Below are 24,525 nucleotides of genomic sequence, written 5' to 3'. Positions count from 1 at the left end.
ACAGAAAATTCTTGCCATAAAACCATAAGCAGAGGGAAAAGGGCTCAGAATAATTCCTGAAAGTATTCTTAACTGCACTTACACACTGATTTCACAACACATTTATGCAGTAGTCTGTAAAATCTGTAGAATTCCATCGCCAATAACATTATTTTTAAAGTATTTCAGATCATCTTCAGTTTATATATGTGCTAACATCTGAAAAGGAACTGTTTACAACAAATTCAATTTAGTATGAATCTGGTAACATGCTTTACAGTGTTGTGTGAATACATCAAATAAAACTGAGCTTTATACAGTAAGTTTCATGGGAAACCACAATATTTGGTATTTCTTTTAAAAAGCCACAATGATTTGTGTTCCTTGTCCCTCTATGATTTTTTTTTATACCAAAGGCGCATTTTCCTAATATTTACAAAACCAGTGGGATATAACAGAAGATGCAGTGATCATTTCAGAATCAGATCCTAAATTTCTTTCTCTGAACCTCAAAATTATTGAAGTTGGAACAGATCAGCAAGATCATCGAGCACAACTTTTGACCAAACCCCACCTTGTCAACTAAACCACAGCACTGAGTGCCACATCCAGTTATTTCTGGAACACTTCCAGGGATGGTGTCTCTACCCTCTCCCTGGGAAGCCTGTTCCAATGCTTAACAACTCATTCCATGAATAAATTTTTCCTGATGTCCAACCTGAACCTTTGTTGGCCTTTTCTAGTGAGAGTGGTGTTTACTCCCCACTGGCACACTACTCTATTCTACAATGAGTATGTTTGGAAAAGGGCAGTTGTTTTGCTCCAGGAAATGTGAAAAGGAGAGCACTCATGGTGCTCATGGAGTGCTAGGTGAAGCATTAGCCAGCAGGAATTAGCATCCTGCAAAAACTGCCATGGGAACCTGAGTATTTGCATCTCCCTCAGGTGGGAGTGGATCATACCTAAACACAAGTAGTAGGAAATTCTGCATGAAGGAAAAATGTATGGAAGGAATTCTTTACTTGAAATTTTCATTAGCTACAAAGACAAGAAATCAAAATTACAAATGAATCTGACCATTTTTAATCTATTTGCATTGTTAGAAAAAGAAGGAGGAATTACATGGAGGCTTAAACCTAGAGAACTAGTAGATAAACTGTGAGTTCAGGACAGCTGAAAGTTCATCAGAGATCTACTCCTGAAAGGCAAAACTGCAGAATTTGATCTATACAAAGGAGGAGAAGGAAGTGAGATAAAGATTAAGTTGGATGAATCATGAGATCTTCAATGACCTGAAATAAAATAGAAAGTAGGTCAAATTACTAAATTATTAATAAATACATAGATTATGTATGGACAAAGCCTGAAAGGTAAGCTCCAAAAAAGTTAGAAAATTGGATTTTAAAGATAGGAAGCTTGTTGGTAAGATGTATAGTGAGAATACTAAGAAAAAAAATTGGTCTGTTATTCCAGAGAGGGAAGCTCTATTCATCACTGGTGATGCTGATACTTTCAACCTCAGCCTTCAATTTTAGAAGGCAAATGTGACTTCACTCTAGCACCACTGACAAAAGTCTAAGGCTAGAAAAAGGAACAAATAAACTGGAAAATTATATAGACAAGTTAAAGATGAAACTCCCTTATGGTTCAAATGATGTTAAAATTGCTACTGATTATCTCCAAGAATCAAAAGAATGAGTTTCCAGAAAACCCAAAAGGGATTGCATCTCCCTCAAAGGACAGAAGGAAATACCTATATAAACTGATCAAGTGAATTTCTACTAAATAAAGAGGTTTTAACAGGCTTTGTGGATGGGGGAGAAAGACTGAGGATGATGAGTTTCTTACAATGTGCTATTAACAAAAAAACCCCAAATGAACAGTCTAAGCAATATAAATACAAAATTATTTGGAAATAATTAGTACTCCAAAGCTGAAGGGGTACATTGAACAGGATTTCACTTAGATCTATCTTGGATCCAGAACTATCCAGGACTTTCGTCAACATCTCTGATGACTGAACAGAGTACACTTATATTTGGAGACTGTATCTATAGGAAGAAGCTCCAACTATGTTGGAACACAAAATTACAATTCAGAGGGATCTTGGCAGACTGAAGCAAATGAAATGCCACCGAACAAGGAGAAACAGAAGGTTTTACACATCCAAAGGAATAATCAACTGCACAAATATGCAGCAGGATAAAAAAAGCAGTTCTATAGATCACAAGAAGTGCTAGGCTACCGTGCATTATGCTGATGCTGGAATGCATAAATAGGAGTATCACAAGTAAGATAATGAAAAAAATTATTTAAATCTATTTGTTTTTATTTAAACTGGAATAGTCTGCTCAGTTTTCAGGTCTACAGTCCGGGATAGTTGAGAACCAAGTCAAGAACCTTAAGAGGAGGGAGACAAAAATGGCAGAAGATTCTGAAAACCCAAACTTCAAGGTAGGAAGGCTGGGAATGAAGAGAGAAGAGAAGAGAAGAGAAGAGAAGAGAAGAGAAGAGAAGAGAAGAGAAGAGAAGAGAAGAGAAGAGAAGAGAAGAGAAGAGAAGAGAAGAGAAGAGAAGAGAAGAGAAGAGAAGAGAAGAGAAGAGAAGAGAAGAGAAGAGAAGAGAAGAGAAGAGAAGAGAAGAGAAGAGAAGAGAAGAGAAGAGAAGAGAAGAGAAGAGAAGAGAAGAGAAGAGAAGAGAAGAGAAGAGAAAGAGAAGAGAGAAGAGGAGGCAGGTGTTCACCTACATTAAGAGGAAAGGGAGAACCCACTTTCCATGTATACCAGTTAGGTTAGGTATTAGGAAATTTCCTGCTCACCAGACCAGTTAAGTAAGGACTGTTACCATTCAGAGACACAGAAATCTCTACCACTGCATGTCTCTGACCATCTTCTTACATTACATCAGGTGTAGCTGATCAGAGGTTGAGATATGATGAGAACCCAGACAGACTCTTAAAATCCCTTTGAGCACTATTTCCTTCCTCTGCTATGGTTTTAACAAAGACAGGCATTATCCTTCATTCCCTGTTTACAGATTTTGTGAAAAGCACTAGCTTCAGTGACTGGCCATGATGAGCAGTCAGGAGCAGCTGCAAATGCACAGCCCAGCCCATCCTTTTGCACCATTTCTGCAGGCACATAACTGGGCTAGGGACACGTGAACCTGGCACTATGCTCTGGCACATTTGGTCCCATGTGCTCTAGTTGAGCTCCCTTTCTCAATACCAAATTTAATAATATTTTGATATTATGACAATCTGAAAACAGCCTTCAAAAGAGAAGCAATCATATTTCATATTTCAAAACATATTTCATATGTTAGTGGCATTTCAGACCAGTAAGCCAGTGGGATTAGTTATTTTGGATGTGCTGGGATGGATCAAAAAACAATTCTGCACAACATTATTAGTAATTCATAAATGGTGATAGAACAACCACATCTCCTATGCAAGGAAAAAAAAAGACAGTATAGTTGCGACAATTCTTCAGATTTCTCAACCTATGTTTGTTTTTTGCTTATCTTGCAGGTTTGAGTTGCTTTGCTTTTGATTAAAGAAAAAGTAATCAGCAACTTGATTCTGCTCTTGTTTATAATTAAGTAAGACATTCTCCATGGATTTTAAAGATATTACAAGTCCATATAAAACAAATCTAAATGAGCAGAATCAGGTATCTAATCTATTTACACTTTAAAAAAATAACATAAATATATCACAATATCAAAGAAAGCATTTTATTGTGATCATTTGTGACCAAAAGAACTTCTGAAAATGCAGGTATGCTGCTAACACCTGCATAAATTATTTAAGGAATTATGAAATTGAAAGAACAGAAATAATATTATTATTATTATTTTTTAATATTTTTATTATTATCATTGTAGATGTATTCTCTTCCATGTTTTCTAAATTCTTAGGAAGGTCCAGCAACATACTCTAGTGGAAGGTGTCCCTGCCCATATTAGGGAGGTTGGAACTAGATGATCTTCAAGTTCTCTTCCAACCCAAACCATTCTATGACACCTATCTTTATATGGTTTGTCACTTTCTCTCAGACATCACCTTTGCAGAGACTCTATTCAAGGGTATTGAAGTAGCATGTATGTGTCTGAAATGAGTATAAAAGAAACCAAGCCAAAAATTCTCTGGCACTTGTCTTATGGGATTGCAGTAAATATCAAACACTTAAAGAGATGTCAGATGATTTAATGTATCAGAAGGTTGCTTGTGTGATGATGTCAATGTTCATTGTATTACAAATCTGGTATAAATAATACACACAATAAAAGTGAAGGGTGTTTTTTTAATAACAGAAAATTAGTACACTCAGACTTCATTTCTGCAAACATTTGCATTCAAGCACTGTCCACCCTGTGATGCATCTAATATACCCAAAATCAGATAACTGTTTTATCTTCACATTAAAAATATGAAAATATACTATAAACATATAAAAAATTAGGTGACAAGGTCTGTGCAGTACAAAGGATGCCTAAACACTTTGGCTTTGGACACAGGTTCATTTTTAAAATCTTGTATGTTCCTTTGTAACACTTGATATTTCCTGAAGAAAAAACGGAATAAGAAACAGTATTTCAGAATGCACAGCAGGTTCTCTTCTTAGTTTCATTTAGAGACACAACGTCTAAGTCATGTAATAGACAGGATTTCTGAAAAACAAACAAAAGCAAACACTTCATTAAGATAACTAGAACACAATAGTTGAAAAGTTTGCTTTTTCACATACTTTAATGTAAAATATTTGGTGCAGTCACTGGATATGTTTTTCCTTTGAGTATTTAATTAAGTGATTAAAGTTTTCTAATAAATTAGATGGAAACTGATGCCCACTGATGCAAGTCTCATTTGGCATCTTTACATTCTTTAGTTGCCTCAAACATCTCTCCTAAATCTGAAGGTGACAGAAAGTGTCTTTTGAGGAGTCACTTCAAACCATACATGCCAATCCTGTAAATCTTTACTCACATGCACTGTTCCACAAGTACAGGTTCTTCTGTTGACTACAACAATTTTAGCTGATTTTCAGTTAAGTATGCTTACCTTTGAAGTATTGAGCATGGATTTAAAAACTCCAGTTGAAAGGGACAGGAAATAGAGAATATCAGAACTCATTAAAAAAAAAGGCACAGGCTATTAACTGTCAGAGAGGATGTTAACTTGTTTTATGAAATTCACTAAAATTCTGTTTTCTTGCCTCTATTTAATAACCAGGAACACCCCTAAATGGAAACAGTTCAGTCTTAATCATGATAAACTACCAAAATAACACTCCACCCTTGTAAAACATTTATGTACTGATTGCAAAAGCAGATTGTAACAAAAATGAAAATCATCAAAAGCAGGACTCTTCCTTTCAGCAATAAACTCAACTAGATAATTAATGTTGACCAGAGAAACAATCAAACCCAGTTGTGCAATGCAGAACATGTTGCAATCTTGTTCTCTGAAACTATGAACACTGAACCCTGAACTAGGGCACAAAGACACACAGAATATTGTCACATGCCCAAGAAAATGAAAGCTCCAACTTCTCTACCTGCAACTCAGTTGCCTGTGTCTCGGCAGGTTTACCAACTAAGCACAGAGAAATAAGTGCAACCACTGGATTCACCACATTCCTCTCTCAGCCTGAACCCAACAGCCTTAAACAACCATGTCTGACAGTAAAGAGAAGCTTCCAGAGACAGCAGCTAAGCTGGAATTAATGAAATCCAAAGCACAGGAAAAAAAGAAAGGAAGAAGGGAAAAAAAGGCATAATGTAGTAATAATCATGATTCAGAACTGAAAACTTACATGTACAAAGTCACAGAGTAGTTGAACATTGACTAAATCCAGAAAGATTCACCTAAAATTACTTGGCTGCATCAGAACAAGGGCAAAATATAAAGCCTACCCTGTGCTACAAATAAGCTGAATGCCTCTTTGGCTGAGAATATTCATCACTACTTAAAATTCTGGAGAAGACGCATGGAATTTGTTTCCTCTTTCCTTCTGTAGCCATAGTTCCAGCTCTTCCAGAATGCTGCCTGCCCTGTGCCAGAGCTGTCCCCACAAACAGAGTGGCCCAGCTCATTCCTCCCTAAGGCTGCAGAGACCCAGGGAGGCTTCCACAGTGCATGGTGCTGGGGGGAGAAGATGAAACATCTGGGGAGAGATCAAAAGTGATGGATAGAGGAAGAAGCAGAGGGCAGGACATGTACTGTAGTGTCTAAATGCCAGGATGGATGCTGAAGTTGTCATCAGTAAAATTATTAGCAAATATTGCCTGATTAGAGTACCCAAAGACTGTGCCTTACTGATTTTAGAAATTTCTTGTCATAATAAATTCTTGTCATAATGAATTCTTCACATAATGAAGAAATATAGCAGGCACACATCTACTTGTTTTGTTTTTTGTCTGTTTGCTTGTTTGGCTGGTTTTCTTTTTCATATTTATTTCTGAGTGGTAAGGACCAAGAGATGTAACACTTTTATTACCCTTGAGAATTCCCACAAACACCAACATGCAGCTTTATAGCTTTTGATTAGTTTTAACTTTTTACACAGTGGGAAGTATAGGAATTAGCTATTATGATTTCTGCTAGGCAGAGTCAGTATTTGTTAGTCTGCAACACAGACAGTAAATTAAAGTATGAAGACCTTTTTAAAAAAGGGAACAAGGCAGAATCAAAAGTACACAAACATAACCTTGTCATCTCAAGGAACAAGATACCATTCTGGTTTAGAGATAAGATTCTGAAGGGAAAATAAAACCTTAGAAGATAATGATACAGTAAGAAATTTAATTTCACTCAATTGAGACCAAGAAATAACATTGAGCATTGACTATTGTGAACATCAACTAAGTATGTTTTGTTTCACCAGGGCATTTTCTTGAGAAGAAAACAATCAGTTTAAGTCGTAAAAGAGTTCTAGAAAAATTCATGTTTTAACAGTTTCAGAATGCAAGTTTCACTTAGAAGACACAGATAATTTGAAGATGTTGCAGATTATACTTCAAGACCAATCTTCATGCTTTCTATCGAAGGGGAGAACATTTCCTTAAACACTTAGAATACTTATTTGCATCCTTAGCATTTTACTACTTAATAGTACTTTTAGATGTTTAGATGTAAGCTGTTCATATATCCTTAGCAAGTTATCCTCAATACTGTTAAGTGATTAAGAATGGTGAAACATATTTGATAATGCAACAGTTCTTATCATTATTTAATAGTTCATCTAGAAACTAGCCAGGACAGACAGACAAGAAGCACCACTCCACAAATAAAGAACAGCCATTTTAAAATCCATTTAAAAGTTGAGGTCTATCAATCTCTTCAGTTTGTAAGACTGCTCCATATAGGGTCTTTGTGAAGCAAATAAGGGTCTGGGATCCGTTTAAGCAAATGTGCTGCACATACATTTAAAAAGTGCACATTCATAATCTAAAGAGATACAACAAGTCCTGCATAAAGCACTGCAGCAACGATCAGATTTGGGCAATCCCACGTAGTGCTCAGCCTCAGCCAAGCCTTGGAAGAGGTGGGGCACCCCCTCTCCCAAAATTACAGCAGGGAGGTATGCAAATCTCTCCCACCTGTGAGAACAAGGCAAGCAGCATTCCTCCTCCAGGGCTCTGTGAACACTAACACTTCCAGCTCACATTTCTGCTCAGCTTATTGTAACTCACTGCCCCCCAAGTCAGCCAACAAACAGCAAGGCACTGTGAAAAGGTGAGAAAATGGTACCAAGAAGCTGGAGTTTCCACTTCAGTATCTTGGGCAAAATGGTGTTTTGAAAATACCGCCACAGACACAGATGCCACTGCACCCTGCAGCAATTTCAGTAAGATGTTGAAACTTCCTGCTATCAAATACTAGTTTTTCCTGTCAAATAGCACAGCAGACATCTCACCTAACTGGCAGGCATCTCTGCAAGCCAGTTTTACACTTCCTGCTTAAAACTTCCCTTCTGGCTGTTTCTCCTGCCCCCTTCTAAACAGAATTTGTATCACTGGAATGCAATAGGTACCTAGACAAAGGAATTGTGATGAGATCGCTCAGTTACTGATTTTTTTTAAATATTTTTAATCAAGGCAAGAAATCTAGTGGTATACAAAGGAAAATGTAATGAAAAAACCCAACAACTTCTCTGAAAGGCTTCTAATGGAGTAAATATATAAATCTTCATTAAGCTCAGCTACCCATTCCATGCTGAAAACCTACTCAGATTAATTGTGGATCCACCTTCTCTAGCACCAGTTTTTGGTATTTTGATACTGGTTCAGTCATTTTGAAGATGGGGTTCACTGTGGGTTTAAAAGAATGACAGGATTTTGCTTTATCCGTATCATGTCCACTGTCCAAGTCAGACCTGGAGTGCTTGCTGAAAAATTAGAAGCTTTGTAGAAACAAACAGAAGAGACTGTAACTGAGGTTACTATTATTTATAACTTCTTTAAAACTTGAGGATTTTACTCTAATTAAAAAATGATCCTACTTAATTACTGCAATCATTTTGTTTATATTTAACAGTGATAGCTGACAAAGACTGGCAGAGAACTTCCTGCAACAAAGTCCCATGTGAGACCTCAGTTATTAATAGTCCCAACACTTTTTATGTATTTCCCCCATATTCTGTAATTCAGTTTACCTGTTCAAAATGCAAGAGAGTAGTCTCACAATCACAATGGGCTGGACATGGCACAAGCATGGGAGCAGGGAAGGCAATCACTGTGGGAACAGGTACAGGAGCAGGAGAGGAGGATATGAGGTCTGGCACAGCAGGATCTAACTGCTGCTGTCTACATTCCTCAAGGAATGTTGATGAAGGTCTTTCTCCCAAAGTTTGCTATTCCACCATGTCTAAAACATCTAACCCAATGGCAAAGTGTGGGGCTCTATCTCCCTCTCCTGTTACTACCATGTAGATTATAACAATGTTGTACTGAAATTAGTTATTCACAAACTTGAGAAGGTAGCTGTGGATCTCCTGTGAGGTTCCTCAGCCCTACAGATCATCTAGGTGAGGTTTAATATAGTTGCATCATAAAAACTCTATTTAGGAGTGCAATATATCTTCAAAGACAATATCCTGCAGAAGCAGCAAATGCCAGAAGTAAGCCAAGTCACTAACTTTTGTTCCTCTGGAGTTTAATTTATTTAATTTGAATCACGTGAAACCATATAGGCTGAGATATGGAGGCCACCATAATTGATGGAGGGAGAAGGGCAGCACCTCCAAAACACAATTTTATCCTAAAGACTCATCTCTTTCCATTGAATAGAGATGATTCCAGACAACCAGACCAGTCATGCAAATTTTAGCTGGCTAGGATTGTATGCTAAGATGAATCTCATCCCCTATATACAGATATTGTGATTAAGTTTTGATTTACATGACCTAATTATATGTTACTGTTTCCAGAAGAATATTTGGCTCATTCAATGTCCAGAACAGACTTCTTTTTTTTTTTTAATTAAATAAGATAACGTAGTTAAATTTTGCCTTACATTACACCAGCACTGAGTTGGTACCATTTATCCCCTTTGCTTTAATCTCTGTACCTCAGTTCCCACATGTGGCATGCTGAATATATCTAATGTTACTAAGAAAGTTAAGGAGATAAAAATCTAAAATGGATCTAAAGTACAGCAGTACAAGCATTATGAATAACCTCTCGAAGGAATTATTATTCTGTGGTCAGTACAAGATAAATAAAGGGCAAATAAAGCCTGGGGCTCCATGCATGACTAAGGATAATAAAGAAACACTGAGTATGCACTGCTGGAGACAGGGATCTTTTAGACAAACTAACAATTCCATGAACCTCAGCAATAATGAAATCCGATTTCCTATGGATTTGGGTCTTGAAGTGAATTAAATTTGATATCTGTGATGCAAGCTCTAGCTGGAGTAGCTGGTTGAAGCATTTTTCAGTCTCTCTCTGTAGTGGGTCTCTACTGTTCTATGAACTAATGCTGGAGACTTTCCTTCTGCAGAGTACTCTGCCTCTCACCTTATTTTCAAGGAACTACTCAGGAACTTAATTTAGTTTGATCTGTCAAATTTCTTTAAAACCAGCTAACAAGTTCCAAAGGTACTTTAAGAGCAAAGGAATAAAAAACACAGTACAATCTCAACAATCTTGTTGCCATAGGAAAGAAATGTAAAGAAATGAAGGAAAGGCAAAATTGAGGCCTGCTACTTCTGAATGTTCATCTCAAATGACATCCAGCTGTTAAACATTAAATGCTACTCTCAACAGCATAGAGCAAGATCTTAAATGGATTTTCACTGTTCTCTACTCAGCAGGTATATGTTTATTTAATATGATTAAAATAATCTTAGTTGTCAATCACTCTTGGGAGGTAGGCAGAATATAAGTTTTGGTTAGTTTTACTGTAGTTTTCAGAAAAAGGTGGAAACTACATTCTCCTTTTTGTAAATGGAGTTCTCTCCTGATCCTAGTTTAGAAAAATCACACTCACAAGGACATATACAAAGGCTTGCAATATTTTTTGAAAACCTACTTGAGAACACTACTGCTTGCCAGGCATGAAATCAAAGAACACAAAAGAGCAAATGCTGACTGCATTCTGGGTGGTATTTTTTTGGTTTTGGTTGTTTTTAGAGGTCTGACTCACAAGTCAAAATAGTTCACTGGCAACCAGAAGCATTGTCAAAGAACAGCTGTCATCCATTAATGAACAGGTTTAGGCATATCTGAAATTCAAGAGAATTGTGCATAAATAAAATACTGTTATTTTTCAACACGTCTAAGCAAACTCCTGCAATAATCTATGTCGTTAACATTTATTTCCACTGCAGCCTTTCAAATACAATCAAATCAGTTATTATTGCCCTTCTCCAAAAGCTCATCAGTCAGAGGAAGTTAAAACTCAAGTACTGCATTCAGTTATTATTAACTGATTGGTTTGAAAATTGCAAGTTCTCAGAAATATGGCATGACTCTTTAGCTGTTATCAATGTAAGCTGTCAAAAAAAATCTGATGGTTTTAATGACACTGTAAATTAGAGACCCAGCATAGAATGGCTGAGATGGAAAGTATCTGAAAGATCAAGCAGCACCTTAGTTATCCAGATGACTGGGATACAGAAGTCTCCTCTCTCCCTTAAACCCACTACAAGACAAACTGCAACAGAAGACATGGGAAAACACAGCACAAAATAGTGACAATACATTGAAACACTTGCCCTTTTTCGTTTTGTGTTGTTTAAATGTCTTTAACATGAAACTTTTTAATGTGCTTTTTTCCCCCCAATCCACCACTGAACCACAACTTGTTCTAAACTTTGAAAGAATCAAGAAGCTCAGCACTCCTGTATGAGCTCTGTAACTCTGGACATCAATCTTCCCCATTTACAGGAGTGTTTTGAGTAAATTAAGTTACTAAGGAAATGTCCACTACAGATGGCAAGCAAGAATGTACATAAAAAGTTGTAGATTTCCTCAGATTAATACAGTCTACTGCAATGCATCTGAGAATGGTCTACTGCCTGCCAGCCTGCTCTGCTTATTTATCTTACCTCTGAGTAAGCTTCATGCACCTCCCAAAAGCATGGCCATAATAGACTGTTCTAGGGAGCTCCTTTCTTCTGTGGGACTGGGAAAGCAATGACGTGCTTCCACTGAAGCATCTCATCAGTCTGGGACAGATGGTCCACTGCAGAGGGCAGGGAGAGGCCTGATATCTCCAGGCATAGGTGTCTTGGGCCAACACACTGTGCAAAGCTGTATCTCCTTTTTAAAATCAGCAAATATGTATTTCACCACTACCAAATGGATGTATGACTGAAATTATCTCAGACTGGCATCTATCATGTCATTTTTCACAGCTACTAGTCACACTTGCTACTGCATTTTCCATTCTCCAAAGTTTCATCAGTTAGAGGAAGTTAAAATTCAAGTACTACATTCAGATTTCACAGTTTTGTGAACAGGCAAATTATTTTGTCGAACCTGAAAACCATGATGAAACTGTATGGTAGATATTTTTTTTTTTTTTATTTCTCCAGCAAACTCTTTCTTATCAGGCCAGTGGTAAAAACAGTTTGGCTAAAGGAGTTCTTGTTTAAATCAACAAATGCATTTTACTAAAAATGGCAAATTATACACCAGAGTAATGGTACCTCATGATGCCTCGTCACAATTCCAAATATTTTTAGCTAAGGTGAAACATTACTACAGACAAATATGACAAATTCTCATGGGCACACTCTCCAATACACACACATGCAGAGCATGCAACTGTTCAAAACAGTTCTAATTAAAACCAAGCAGCAGTATAACATGTTCAACGTGGTCTGAATTTTTTTGCCATGTCCACACTACAAACCCCATGAATTTTCATGAAGGTGAGTAGGAATACTGAAGTTTCACTTACCATAAAATAAGTGTAGGCAATCTTAATGTGAAAAATACTCAAACATCATTTCTGCATGTGTAGAGAATTCTCTTAGATATCTATCATCCAAACACACTCTGCAGAAATGCTCACTTTGCACATATTTGCTTTGCAGCAGTTATGATCATAGCTATTGTTTTGTAGTTTTCATGTTTCATACTAACAATATATTCTCTATTTACTGTAGACAATGTCTTTTTCATCTATAACAAAATCAGAGTTATCTTGAGACTTTTTTCCAATAAGCTCAGTAACTCAAGGGCCTGCCATTGTCCTCCTGTTCTAAACAATATTTAACTGTTCAGTTGCTGAGCTTCACTTTCATGTTAAAGTAACCAAAATATTTTTTTGCCTTTTTTTTTCCTCCCCCAAAATAACCAACTACAGCTTGTGTTACTATGTAGTATGATAGGAACCCAATTTAAAAGAAGTCCAACCCTGAGCTATTATTCTGACCATCCCCTGTGGCTACTTAATCAGAACACTGCTACTTGTGACTTTGTCAGTAATTTTGCTCATTTATCTTTATTATGACTTGAAGAGTATTTGGAGTGGAAGGTTAGTTTTGTATAACTAATATTGGTGATGAATGGCAGTGATAATACATTGCATGAAGAACATCTATTAATGTCTAAAATAATATTCTACTGCCTAAAAATAAATTGCAATGCAAAACATTTTTAGAGCTAATGAACAATAATTCAGTCCAACAAAAGAGTAAGGACCTTTAAGCCAACACACTCAAGTTAAGATGCTGACTCTGACAGCTACAATATTGATTCTAACATTAATTAACCCAAATCTTTAGGCCCTGATAACTTCAAAAGCACGAGTGTAAATCAGCCAAACAAACACCCATGAACCTTGGATAAAACACTTGATTGCTGAACATAAAAGCTCCACTGATTCCATCATCATGCAGTATCCCCATGGTGTGCATACTCTGCAGAAACCTGGAGAAGAAAGGAATCTTCCTGGCACAGAAGTGGAACTACTCTGGAGCTGCTAACCAATCCCTTAAAGAAAAGTATGGGAAATAAAGCCACAAACGCAGTCTTCCTGAATTTTCACTTTCTTTCTGAACTGTATTGTACCTGCTCACCTCTTCTGTTTTTCACTTCTCCCACGACTCTTCTCACCCATATTCCTCCTCTGAATGCCTGCAGCTACAGGATCCCCCCAAAATACTAACTATAGAATGCAAAAACAGCATCAGCTGTGCTTTGCTTAAAGTATTCTGTAGTTACAACCTTATTCATCCAATCTGTCAAGAAAAATCTCCCTTTTTTTTTTTCCTTAGAAAAGAAGCCTACCTTTTCCAGGATTTCCTTAGTCAAGACTGAAAATGCGTGCTCAATGTTCACATTTTCTTTAGCACTGGTCTCAAAAAATGGCATTCCATATTCCCAAGCAAGCTGAAAAACAAATGCAGGAAATGGGATGAACATTCTTCAGGAAAAAAACCAGTTCCTAATACTAGCAGCAAGCAATATGGAGGTGTTCTCACTGCTAACACACTACAAAAACACTAATTAAGTAGACAACTGTTCAGTAAAGTACTGTATGTTCATCCTCAGATTATAAATTTCAGGTACCTCTTAAAACATTCTTAAATTTTTGTGTTTTCAAAACAGCTTTTTAACCAATTCTTACTTGTAAATAACAAGAATAAACTCCAGTGGGTCTGTTCTCAGTATTTTGATTTTTCTGGAAAATGAACTGTCTCCTAAGCAATTATTTAGAGGAAACTAATAGAGGGCCTGCAGATAAAAATATGACAAAACTGTTGAAAAAAAGTGGCATGAAAAAATATAAAAAAGACATGTTCTTTTATGCTAGATAGAGAGAAGCACAGAGATAACAGGCAAGCAGAGAAAACATATGCATGCAAAAAGATATTATGGTAAAAGGCAGAGAGAAAATACTTAGAAGGGCAGCATAGACTTTACATTGTTAGTTTTATTTAATTTACTCCTGCTGTCTTATTTCTAGTGTATTTCTGTTACAGATAGCTTTGAATTATGTTGGCATGAAGAAAAGAACACCAACACAATACATATACATATAATCAGACTTCAAAGTTTTAGTAAAAATATAATAAAGATTACACTAAAGGTAAAAAAAAAAAAGTAAGCAAAATGTTTTCCCTTCCAAAATGCTACAAGAAAATGTAATTCTGAAAATAAAGATGAGATCTAACTGATTCATTAGACAGAGACCACTTTGTAGCTTCACAAGGGATTCTGAAACTCAGTGAGCTGCTGTGTTTCAGTACTGCAGCAACTTGTTGCATAAAGTTAAGTTCATTCAACTATTGCCAGTACAAAACAGTGATGCATAAGGGCTCATAAAGAAAAATACAAGCAATAAAAGAATACTGGGCTAATGAAGTAGAGAGAACTGGTTTGCTGATATAAAGTACACAGAAACTACTATTAAATAGCCCTTTTCCTTCCTCATATCATGTAACAGGCTCCTAGAGGTCACCTATGTACAAATTTTGATGAACACAAGCCAACCCTTTTAATTGTTGAATCACAGAAATAATTTTGAAAGATAACCCCACTTGAAATGAAGCTATTGCCCATGAAATATTAGGTCAGCTGTGGCTTTGCCTACAGAAGTCTTGAAATCCATCAGTGATGGAGATTCTACAGCCTTTATGGGATCCTCTTCCAGGCTACATCAACTTCTAGTGCAACTGGTTCTCCTCACCTCCAACCTGAATCTCCCAAGCCAGGACTTGTGTCTGCTACCCCTTTGTTTATTGTATTGTCTGAGAGGAGTCTATTTCTGTCATTCCTTTAGAGCCATTTCAGTTGCTGCAGACCAACAACTGCTCCTTAGCCTGCTCTTTACTCAGCACCCTCCCCTCATGAAATACCAGTACTAGACCCCAATCACCTTTATACGTGTCTGCTGGACCAGCTGCAGTTTCTCAACACCCTTCTTGAAATGGGAGAGCCAAAGCCAGACACAATATTCCATGCAGCCATGCCAGCACTAAGTAATGGGGGCAACAATCTCCCCAGATCTACCATCCACTATCCTTCTAATGTAGCCCAGCACCTTTCAAACATGAGGCAACACTGCTGACTTATATTAAAGCTGGTGTTCATTGTAACTCATCAGTGTTCCATAGCAGGGCCTTTGATGATTCCATCACAGGTGCAAATCTTTGCACTTTATGAACTTCACGATGTTTCTGCTGGCCCAGCTCCCCCAGTTCCCAAGTTTTTCAAGGTCTTACAGAATTGGTGTTTTCCCATGTGGTGTGCCAGTCACATCCCTTAATCTCATGTCACATCCAAATCACCAATGAAGATGCCAAACAATGTGACTGAGGCAAGGCTGACTGTCTATAGTTCCCTGAAGCTTCTTCCTTGCCTTTTTTAAAAGATAGACATCATGCTGACATCTTTCCAGTGAAAAGGGATCTCTCCCAACCACCATGATTTTTCAGAGTTGACTCAAATCACAATGATCAGCTCCTTGGGCACAACTGGGTGAACTTCTTCATGTCTATGGGCACATCCAACTTTTCTAAGCAATTTCTAATCCAAAGCTTTCCTGCTGCTGGCTGACCTGCTCACCACACCAGTACCTGCAGAGGCTTGGGAGCAAGCTCTATTTGTGAAGACCAAAGAAAAGAAAAAGGAAATCAAATCAAACAAAAAAACCCTTGAGTACCTCTCTGTTTCATGTTACTACATTGCCTACTACTTCTATCACTGCACCCCCATTTTCTCTATATGTGCACAATATTGGTCAAAGAATATTAATGTATGTATTTTTTCACTTTACCTGGCTAAATTCTGTGGCAAGCAAGTCCTCCAAAAATGTAGCTCAGTGGAAAAACCCCCACTGGCCTAGTGGTAAAGCAGTTGAAAGTATGAACATGTATTTGGCTACTCCCTCTCCTAATGACAACAGAAAGCTGTATTCAAATAACTACTTTTCTTTTTTTCTTTGGGAGCTTCTTGAATAGATCCAGAAATAAAATACCTAAATACATTAAAAAACCTGTGGGAATTATGCTACTGAGAAATTATTACAGTCTACTGTATTTTATAATATCCTTGATAACAGTTTGGGGAACTTGTGTGAAATAAGCTTGTATCTTACCAACAACAATAAAATAAGTAATGCTAACACTTCTTCCTACCAAAGTGTTGGTATGATTTCTTAGTGCTGAATCAGAGAGATATGTCTGAAATATTCCAAAACTATTACATGTGAAAAATCAGCTTTGAAACTATAAATCAGCTTCAGCTATGAATACAGCAAAAGCAAAAGAAAGGAAGAAGATTTTACTTGGCTTTTTCTGTTAGAAAGATTTGATAGGAGAAAAACAGCCACATTCTACCAAGTCATATAACCTTCAACATTTTTATCTTTCAATGAAAAAGATAATGATATTTGGGGGTGAACAGAGGAGCCCAAGAAGGTTAAAACTTTTATCAAAGTGAATACAACGCAATTAAAACAAGAAGATTATACTTAATAGCCTTAAAATTAAATATCTCAATTTTTGAGTGATCACTATTATGTAAATTTGTACAAAATGAATTATCACATGATTTTGTACAAAAAGAAGCAACAAAAAAATTTTCAGCATTAAATTGAAATGAAATGATATATGACAGCCACTCTGTAACAGATTTTTACAGAAGTGCCAATATAGATGAGAAGATTCTCAGGGAATCTAGAGTTCTTCTGTGCCAGAGAATAAACAAAACAACACTAAAAGCTCATACTATCAGGGTAATATGAAATATGTAACTAAAAATTATTATTTGTCAAAGTCAGAATCAAACTGTTTTCCTCTCTTAATAAGGGTATTTTCTTCTTTAGAGTGAGAGGACAATTACTGTCTTTCTGCCTCTGCTAACAGTATCTTTCTCAATTTGCACTTGGCAAATTATATTAAAAGAAGAAATAGTGTAACAGAGGAGTTGCCTTGCCGCAAAACACAGGGGAAATCTAGAAGGTAGACTCACTGGGGAGTAGGTAACGATTTTTCTTTCAGAAAAAAATAATATAGTAAGACAAATCTTGGTTGCATGGTTAAGAACCCGAAGTCAGAAAATTTCAAGATTAATACCCTAAGCAAAACCCTACTGCTGCCCTCTGCTGCACATGCATCCAGTGACTCTCTAGGTTTCTGACAGTGCATCCTTTGTGTGAGACTACAATATGTATTTTTCAGCAGCCTTACTCCTTGTACACAGATATGGTACATTACCACTGAAAGCATGTAAACTATGAACTCTGAGGAGTGTAATGTTGTCCAAAAGGTGATGTTATTTTTTTGAAGTTTCATAATCTGAGATTATATAATTGGCAAGAAGCTATCAGTGTATTTTTCTTTGAACATGAGACATCCTGCTTGACTCACCATCCCTGAAAGCATAACAGGAGGGCTAATTCTAAGTTCCAGAGAACAGATGCATAGAGTTTTCAGTAGCAAAATTTACTGGTATATAGGACACACTCTCCTGCAATACTTAATTTTATTATCCCAATTTCTTCTGTCATAAAATGGCTTCTGAATTTCCTCACTAACTCTCAGTGAGAGACATTTGCCATTCCCTTTAGAACAGCACTCCCCAGTTAGTAAGTTCTTCCCCCATGGTCAGCAGCAAGAAACTTTCCTGTAGTCTCAGCTATACATCACATACACAGCTTTGGGGAGCTGCATGTTCAGTATCTGTCCAGTCTTACTTAAAGCTATGAAGAGACAATGCAGATTGCTTTGCACAGGCTATGGGAATTGTTCCTTTGTCAGACTGCAGCAAAAATATCACTGATGGGTGGCATCAGAAAAATTATGCAGAATTTTAATATTCCACATTACAATAGTACTTTGAAAATACAATCTATACAAGATATCTGTTGTAGCACCTAAAATTTTTAAAGTACATTTTAACCTTTAAAAGAAAAATTCATATTTTAAAGAGATCAGCTAGGAATTAATTAATGTATTTCTAACATTCCAGAACTTCACAACTGTTCTTCTCCAGAACTTCTTCTAGAGTTCTATAAGCATTTGGAATTCAGGAGCTTTTTACCATTTTCAGTTTAACAGCTTAGTCACATACTAAGAAACTCAGGAGGATCCAAAGAAAGCACCAAAGATACCTTTTCTCCTTTCTGTTTTGGAACTACCCGTTCTGACTCCTTATCACACTTGTTGCCCAACAGTATTACGTCCACTTCATCACCTGCTTTCTAAAAGAGAACCAGCATTAATAAATGTCAAGTAAGAAACAAGCAAACAACAAAAGCTCTTCACCTTCAGCTCACACTAACCTTCAGCACTCCATTTCCTTGAAAGTAAAGGCTAAATTCTGTCATGACCTTCATATGTGCAAATATTTTCCACCAGTTACTGGGATTTGGAGGAAAACAGCAAGAATGCAAAGAGCAGAAAAAAGCTACTTAGAAGTGCCATGTATAATTTCCAACCCCTTTTGTAAAAGATAAAGTATATAGTGCATGGGCAACATCTTCTGATGAATGCTCCATCTTGAGGCTTTAAAGTGACTGGAAATGCCCTGAATTCACAGACACTGCCCTCCTAAAAGTAATAGATTCACAGATTAGCATATGACTCTGGTCTACATCCAGAACTCACAAGTAAAAGGGAAGGAATTTGCTGCACCTGAAAGAGCACCTCTCTGTGCTTCACTTTTGCACAAAGACAGTAAAATTACTTTCGAAGTGTTCAAACTCAACATAAAAGTCTGATTATTCCAAGACACTATGAAGAAGGCAATAGATTTTTAATGAAGTAAAATTTTAAAACCTCATTGATTTCAAAAGGAAGAAACATCTACCTTTTTGACCTTGTCTCCTTCTCTGTTCCTCTAATCCACTCATATGCATGATGACTGTGAAATGCACTGGGCTTTTTACATCAGTGTTATTTTAAGATAAGTCATTGTAATGACTGGAATAATGACAAGGAAAGGGAATAGTTCTGCAACAGCATGTGGAATTTGAAAACTGATATTCACTGTGAAAATCATAATAGTTAAAACCACTTTTGGTGCTTAAATGGAGGACACTGAGGGTCTCAATCTACAAACAATTGAAGCTAATGTAGTCTGATGCCATGGCTTTTATTCTGGAGGTACATGCTGCCACAGCTTCCCTGATGACTCAAAAAGCTTGGTCTCAGGCTGGAGATCTCTCTACAGGGACTTTGATGAAATCTCTGATCTCTGTCAAATCCTTAACTTTTGTAACTTTGCCATAAGACAAAATCCATCACAACCATACAGAGAAAAACCTCTATTCATTAAAGGATGACAGAATACTATTTTTAGTGTATTTCTACTTTTACAACAATTTGAAGACTTTATCAGTAGGCACAATTTAATATTAAGGAACACTATTTATTTTTTAAAAAATCCATTCTCCTCTTAGAGTAATCTAGACTTATTTCATACCTGCCATTTATTAAAATGAAGTAAACTTCATAAGAGTACAAAGTACAGACCTAAAGTAATGAACTAATCTAACCTGGATTAACAGACCAAAATGTTGGCTGTTTAAGAATGCATTGAAGCTTCACTCATTAAAATCAGTGGCTCTCCTACATAAAATCACATACATAAGTTCCAAAATAGGGTAAATAGGCAATTATATAATCAACTTTTAATTCAGAAGAAGACTGAAGGCTGATGAAGGTTTTACGAGTGACATTTGACTTCACTCTGCAGTTAAAGGTTAGAGGGAAATTGAATATTGCATGCACAAACCCACTGAATTAATTCTGTAGCTTAATTTCTGTATAAACAGCACAAATTTTTGCAGTAGGAATGTTCTTTCTAAACAGCTTCAAACAATAACAAAATTTAAATGAGGTTTGAGGTACCAGGCCTTTCATTTATTAATACTACCAATCACAAAGAATTTACTTCTGCAAATAACTACTATTTTTATATCATTATAATGTATTAATGTATTTTCACTTTGTCTGGATCCTCCACCAAAGCACTTATAATTCTCCTTTTTTAAAGATGGTATCTCGTAGTTTTTTGCATTTAGAAAACTGAAGATTGTTGGTCAACATGATGTCCATTTTAAATTCTGAAAACTGATTATGTACGTCTTAAAAAATTAAGTCAATACGACCAGGCAGTGCTCAGCTGGCATAAAAACTGCACAGGTACAATGATGTTAGCTGGCCAAAAATATGGCTTTTCAGTGCTTCCAAAAGTTCACTGTGTATTCCTCTGTAATTTACAGCTTGGGAATAAGCTTTCCAAATGCAAAATCTATAGCTAAAATGATGAAGGTTATTTTACAGTTCTTAAAATCCTATTATGCAAGTCAGCACTGAGTAAGCTCATAGACTCAGGAAACATTTTTCTCCCATATTATGGAGAACTACTATTACAATTTTCATTAATTTCATCAAGGCAAAAAAAAAATTTTTTCCAGATAAAGTTTTGTTCTGGTATCTCAAAAATGCCCGTTTTTGGTTCACTCTCTCAGTTTTTCTTTGGGTTTTAACATTTCAAAATTTACGTTTTACTGAAGGTTAAAATAAATATAATCTGAACCTGGAGAATACCGACACTATTTTATTTTGAAAAAGAAAACATCATCATTGCATTTCTCTGAAAAAACTGGAGCCAAGAGATTTACTGAGACTGACCACGTTTTCTGAAGTGTTTGGCACAGCTTGGAGCCACCAGGTTTTGGCAGCAGGGTTATTCTTCCACTGGGTTCCCAGGCAGCTGGATCTGGCAGCAGCAGGAGCCAGGCTGCTCTGAGCAGTGGCCACGGGAGGGAGCAGCAGCAGAGCCTCAAACTCAGCAGTGTCATATCCTGGACTCAGAACACTGGACACTCCCATCACAGTACCACAGTCACTGTAGCACACTTCTGACAGGAGCCACCCACTCCTGCCCACTGCTTCACGCCCACCCAGCCAGGGAAATACACTACCTGACTATGAAGCTATTAATAGAAATCAAAAATGCAAAAGTGAAAATATCTTGCTCATCCCTTCTGTATGTAATTTGTTTGGGGATTTGGGTGGGGTTTTTTCAAATGTTAGGTCTTTTTTTTTTTTTTTTTTTACAGTTTCTATTTTCCAGAAATGCTGTGAATTTATGTGAGTGTGAAAAGTAGCAGACACCTTTTCTATAAGAAAACTACACCATATTTGTACTTACAAGTTATTGGAAGAAACTATCCCTTCATCTTCTTAAATGGTGAACACAGACCTACCAAGAATGATCCCAACCTCCCCTACAGCAAACTGACCATGATGATTATGAGCTCACTCAGACTCCTCATACAAATCTATCTATCCAGGGATACATCTTCCAGAACACCACCTTGTTCCTTCACCACACCCCCAAGGTGTAGTTGTGAAGGGCTGCATGATACTGATACTCATTAATCACAGTTTGAAAAGGCAACACAAGTTTGATTGTAGGTCCAAAGAGTGAAACTGAGAGCCCACACCTGATAAATACACTATGGGAACTCTTAAATAGTCTGTATTTGAGCAAGAAATGTAGCATTAATATAGTTTTTCACATTTGAAGATGTACATGGTCAAACACCAAGATGAAGGCAGAGCTGGAGAAGGCCATAAAACTGCAAGGTTTCTTCTTCTTGCTTGTTAGGCAATGACACTAGAAACCTATCCTTTGTAATATTGAAGAACAATTTGTTGGAAATAGATTGTCCTCAGAGTCTCTTTGAAAGTATCACATGGGCAATGTTTATATTAGGATTGCCAAACGTGTCTCTTTCCACATCTTTTTCTAAGTGCCACTTTATGATCTCAGTTACAAATGCCTGTTTTCCAGGACTTTGGTGGAAATAAATAAATGATAAAATTTGTCTACTAGCAAATTTAGAATGCAGTAGAGATAAACTAATTTATTCCAAAACCAACCTAGGACTACAGACAAACCAATTTAGTAAAATGACAAGAACAAGAATTTTAAGTTCTCATCAGAGCCATAATGACAAACCTATCTACAAACTGGAACAATTCTATCTTTTGACATCTGAGGAAGAAAAACTCAGAAGAGTTTCAAGTCAAACTAATTTACATTTGCAAAGCAATTTGCTGTGCTGCTTTTATTTAAGTATGAAGAAGAAACACTGAAAGATAGTCTACTCTCCCAAATGCACCAGAGGAACCAAACCAAAAATGGGCACTATGCAGACATGGCAGCAACTCAACAATTCATACAGTTCATATCCTGGTTGAGGGGTCACTTCTTCAGGCAGGACAAATAGAATGTTGATGTAAAAACACTAAACCACTGTCACCAAGACTTGCACAAGAAAAGAAAATTATCTTCTCCATGCAGAAAATTCTGTAATGGCAGACAATTTCCTGCACAGAGATAATTGCTAGGAGCTGGTATTGCCACCTTCATGGCCACACCAAGAGACTAGAACAATTAAAACCAGTCCAAGGTATTTAGAAGTAAATTAAGACCTACCATCTACATCAACAATTTTTGGAGACCCAGATGCCATGTGTGAATAATGAATGGAGTGATTTAGGCTGGCAAGGATTTCTAGAAATCAGCTGGTCTAGTCTTCTGCTCAAAGACGGGCCAACTTCAAAATCAGGTCAGGTTGCTCAAAGCCCTGTTGAATGGAGTTTTAAGTGTCTCCTTTAAGTGATCCTCTCTGGGCACCTATTTGAGCATTTGAACCACTCTACTGTGAGGAACCGTTGGCCAATGTTAACTGGAATTTTGTTCAAAACATCCTGGAAAAAAACCTGTTTTCTGCAAATGGATTTGGTACACAGCTGTTTGTATTTATTTAATTTTCAAAGGCCAAACAGCATCAGCCTTTCAGAACAGGCACATACAGTAGCTAAAAGCCATGTCAGCTGGAGAAACACTTTACTAAATTGGATGTAACCTGCAATCCTACAAATAAAGAATGGTTTCAGGTTCTAAAGTTATCTTCCTGCAATTATCATGCTCCTAATGAATGCATTACAAATCCAATATCCCTGTATTGCACTTTCCAATAATGTCCTAAGATATTAATCTATGAGTGAGTATATTTTTCTAGTAAGCTTTTAAAAAGTGCAGCCATGTTACTTAGTTCTCTTTAGCTCTGAATTCAAATTTTACAGCAATACAGATATGGCAGCATATTTGAATCTTGTACTTCCTTGGACAATAATTCATTTTTAATAGTGAAGCTGCTGCATTCCACACTTAAACTAACTGAAATATAATGAGAACATTACTGGTAATCTGACTGTAATTGCACTGACTGGCCAGTTTTTATAAAATCAATGGGAGTTTTTAAGAATGCTAAATTGCTTGGATTGTTATTTTCAACTGTTGCAAAAATGGCTTAGCACACTGAACAGATTTTTAAAAAACTTTCTGGTTAAAATCTTCATGTGCAAAGAAGCAAAAAATGAGAGCATAATGTAATAACTGAATTGCCTCAAAAAATCCTGTTTAAATGGTTCAGGTGCAAAATTTATACCTATTACTCTGGTATTTAGTGAAGCCTATATTCTCTCTGTTTCCCTTTTAAAAACATTTACTTTTTCTACACTTGCATATCTTAAATGGTGCTGTAGCAACAGTCACTTTTATTCTGGGCATTTGTAGGGAATTAAATACTGGTTTGCATTCACAGACCAAAGCAAATGCAAGGAATGTCACCGACCTCCAGGAAGTAATTAATTTTCATGAAATGCCCTGCGTTTTAACAGTTATTGCTTAAAAACATTTCTTTTGCAATGAATGGCCCCATATATTTTCGCCAAGACACTTCAGAAATTGATATCCCACTAGGACTAAATTAAATTTTTTATTACTATCTAGCTCTATTACAACACTAATTGCTAGTTTTGAGATTGGTACAATCAATCATGTAATTTACATTCCTAGAAATTGTTTTAGATTGAGTATTTTTCCATTTTTTAAACTTTAAACTAACAAAAGTACCTTCAGGGGTTAAGATTACACAGTCTAAGTCTGAGTACATTGACACGAAAGCTTTTAAAATCACAAACAGAGAGGAGGCTTGGGCAGTGTCATTTCCTGATTGACTAAAGCAGATCTAACCCTGCATGGTGGCCACAGAAGCCA

At 36.6% G+C, this 24,525-nt stretch overlaps 1 protein-coding gene across 2 annotated transcripts in view; it reads right to left on the bottom strand.

Moving 5' to 3' along the window:
- Positions 1–4,263: 4,263 nt before the first annotated feature.
- The window catches only part of LOC130249854 (ras-related protein Rab-10-like), a 31,882-nt gene continuing 11,620 nt past the window's right edge, over positions 4,264–24,525 (bottom strand). The window contains exons 4-6 of one of the 2 annotated variants that reach the window (XM_056484988.1): positions 18,554–18,643; positions 13,726–13,827; positions 4,264–4,650 (exon numbers count right to left, since the gene is read on the bottom strand). In XM_056484988.1, coding sequence (XP_056340963.1) covers positions 4,576–4,650; positions 13,726–13,827; positions 18,554–18,643 — 267 coding nt within the window. In that variant the 3' untranslated portion in view covers positions 4,264–4,575. The remainder of the gene's footprint in view (positions 4,651–13,725; positions 13,828–18,553; positions 18,644–24,525) is intronic. The other variant, XM_056484989.1, reaches the window with a different exon arrangement.

The sequence above is a fragment of the Oenanthe melanoleuca genome, chromosome 2 (assembly GCF_029582105.1).
Source record: "Oenanthe melanoleuca isolate GR-GAL-2019-014 chromosome 2, OMel1.0, whole genome shotgun sequence".
NCBI classification, from domain to species: domain Eukaryota; kingdom Metazoa; phylum Chordata; class Aves; order Passeriformes; family Muscicapidae; genus Oenanthe; species Oenanthe melanoleuca.
This window is presented reverse-complemented; position numbering and strand designations above follow the sequence as displayed.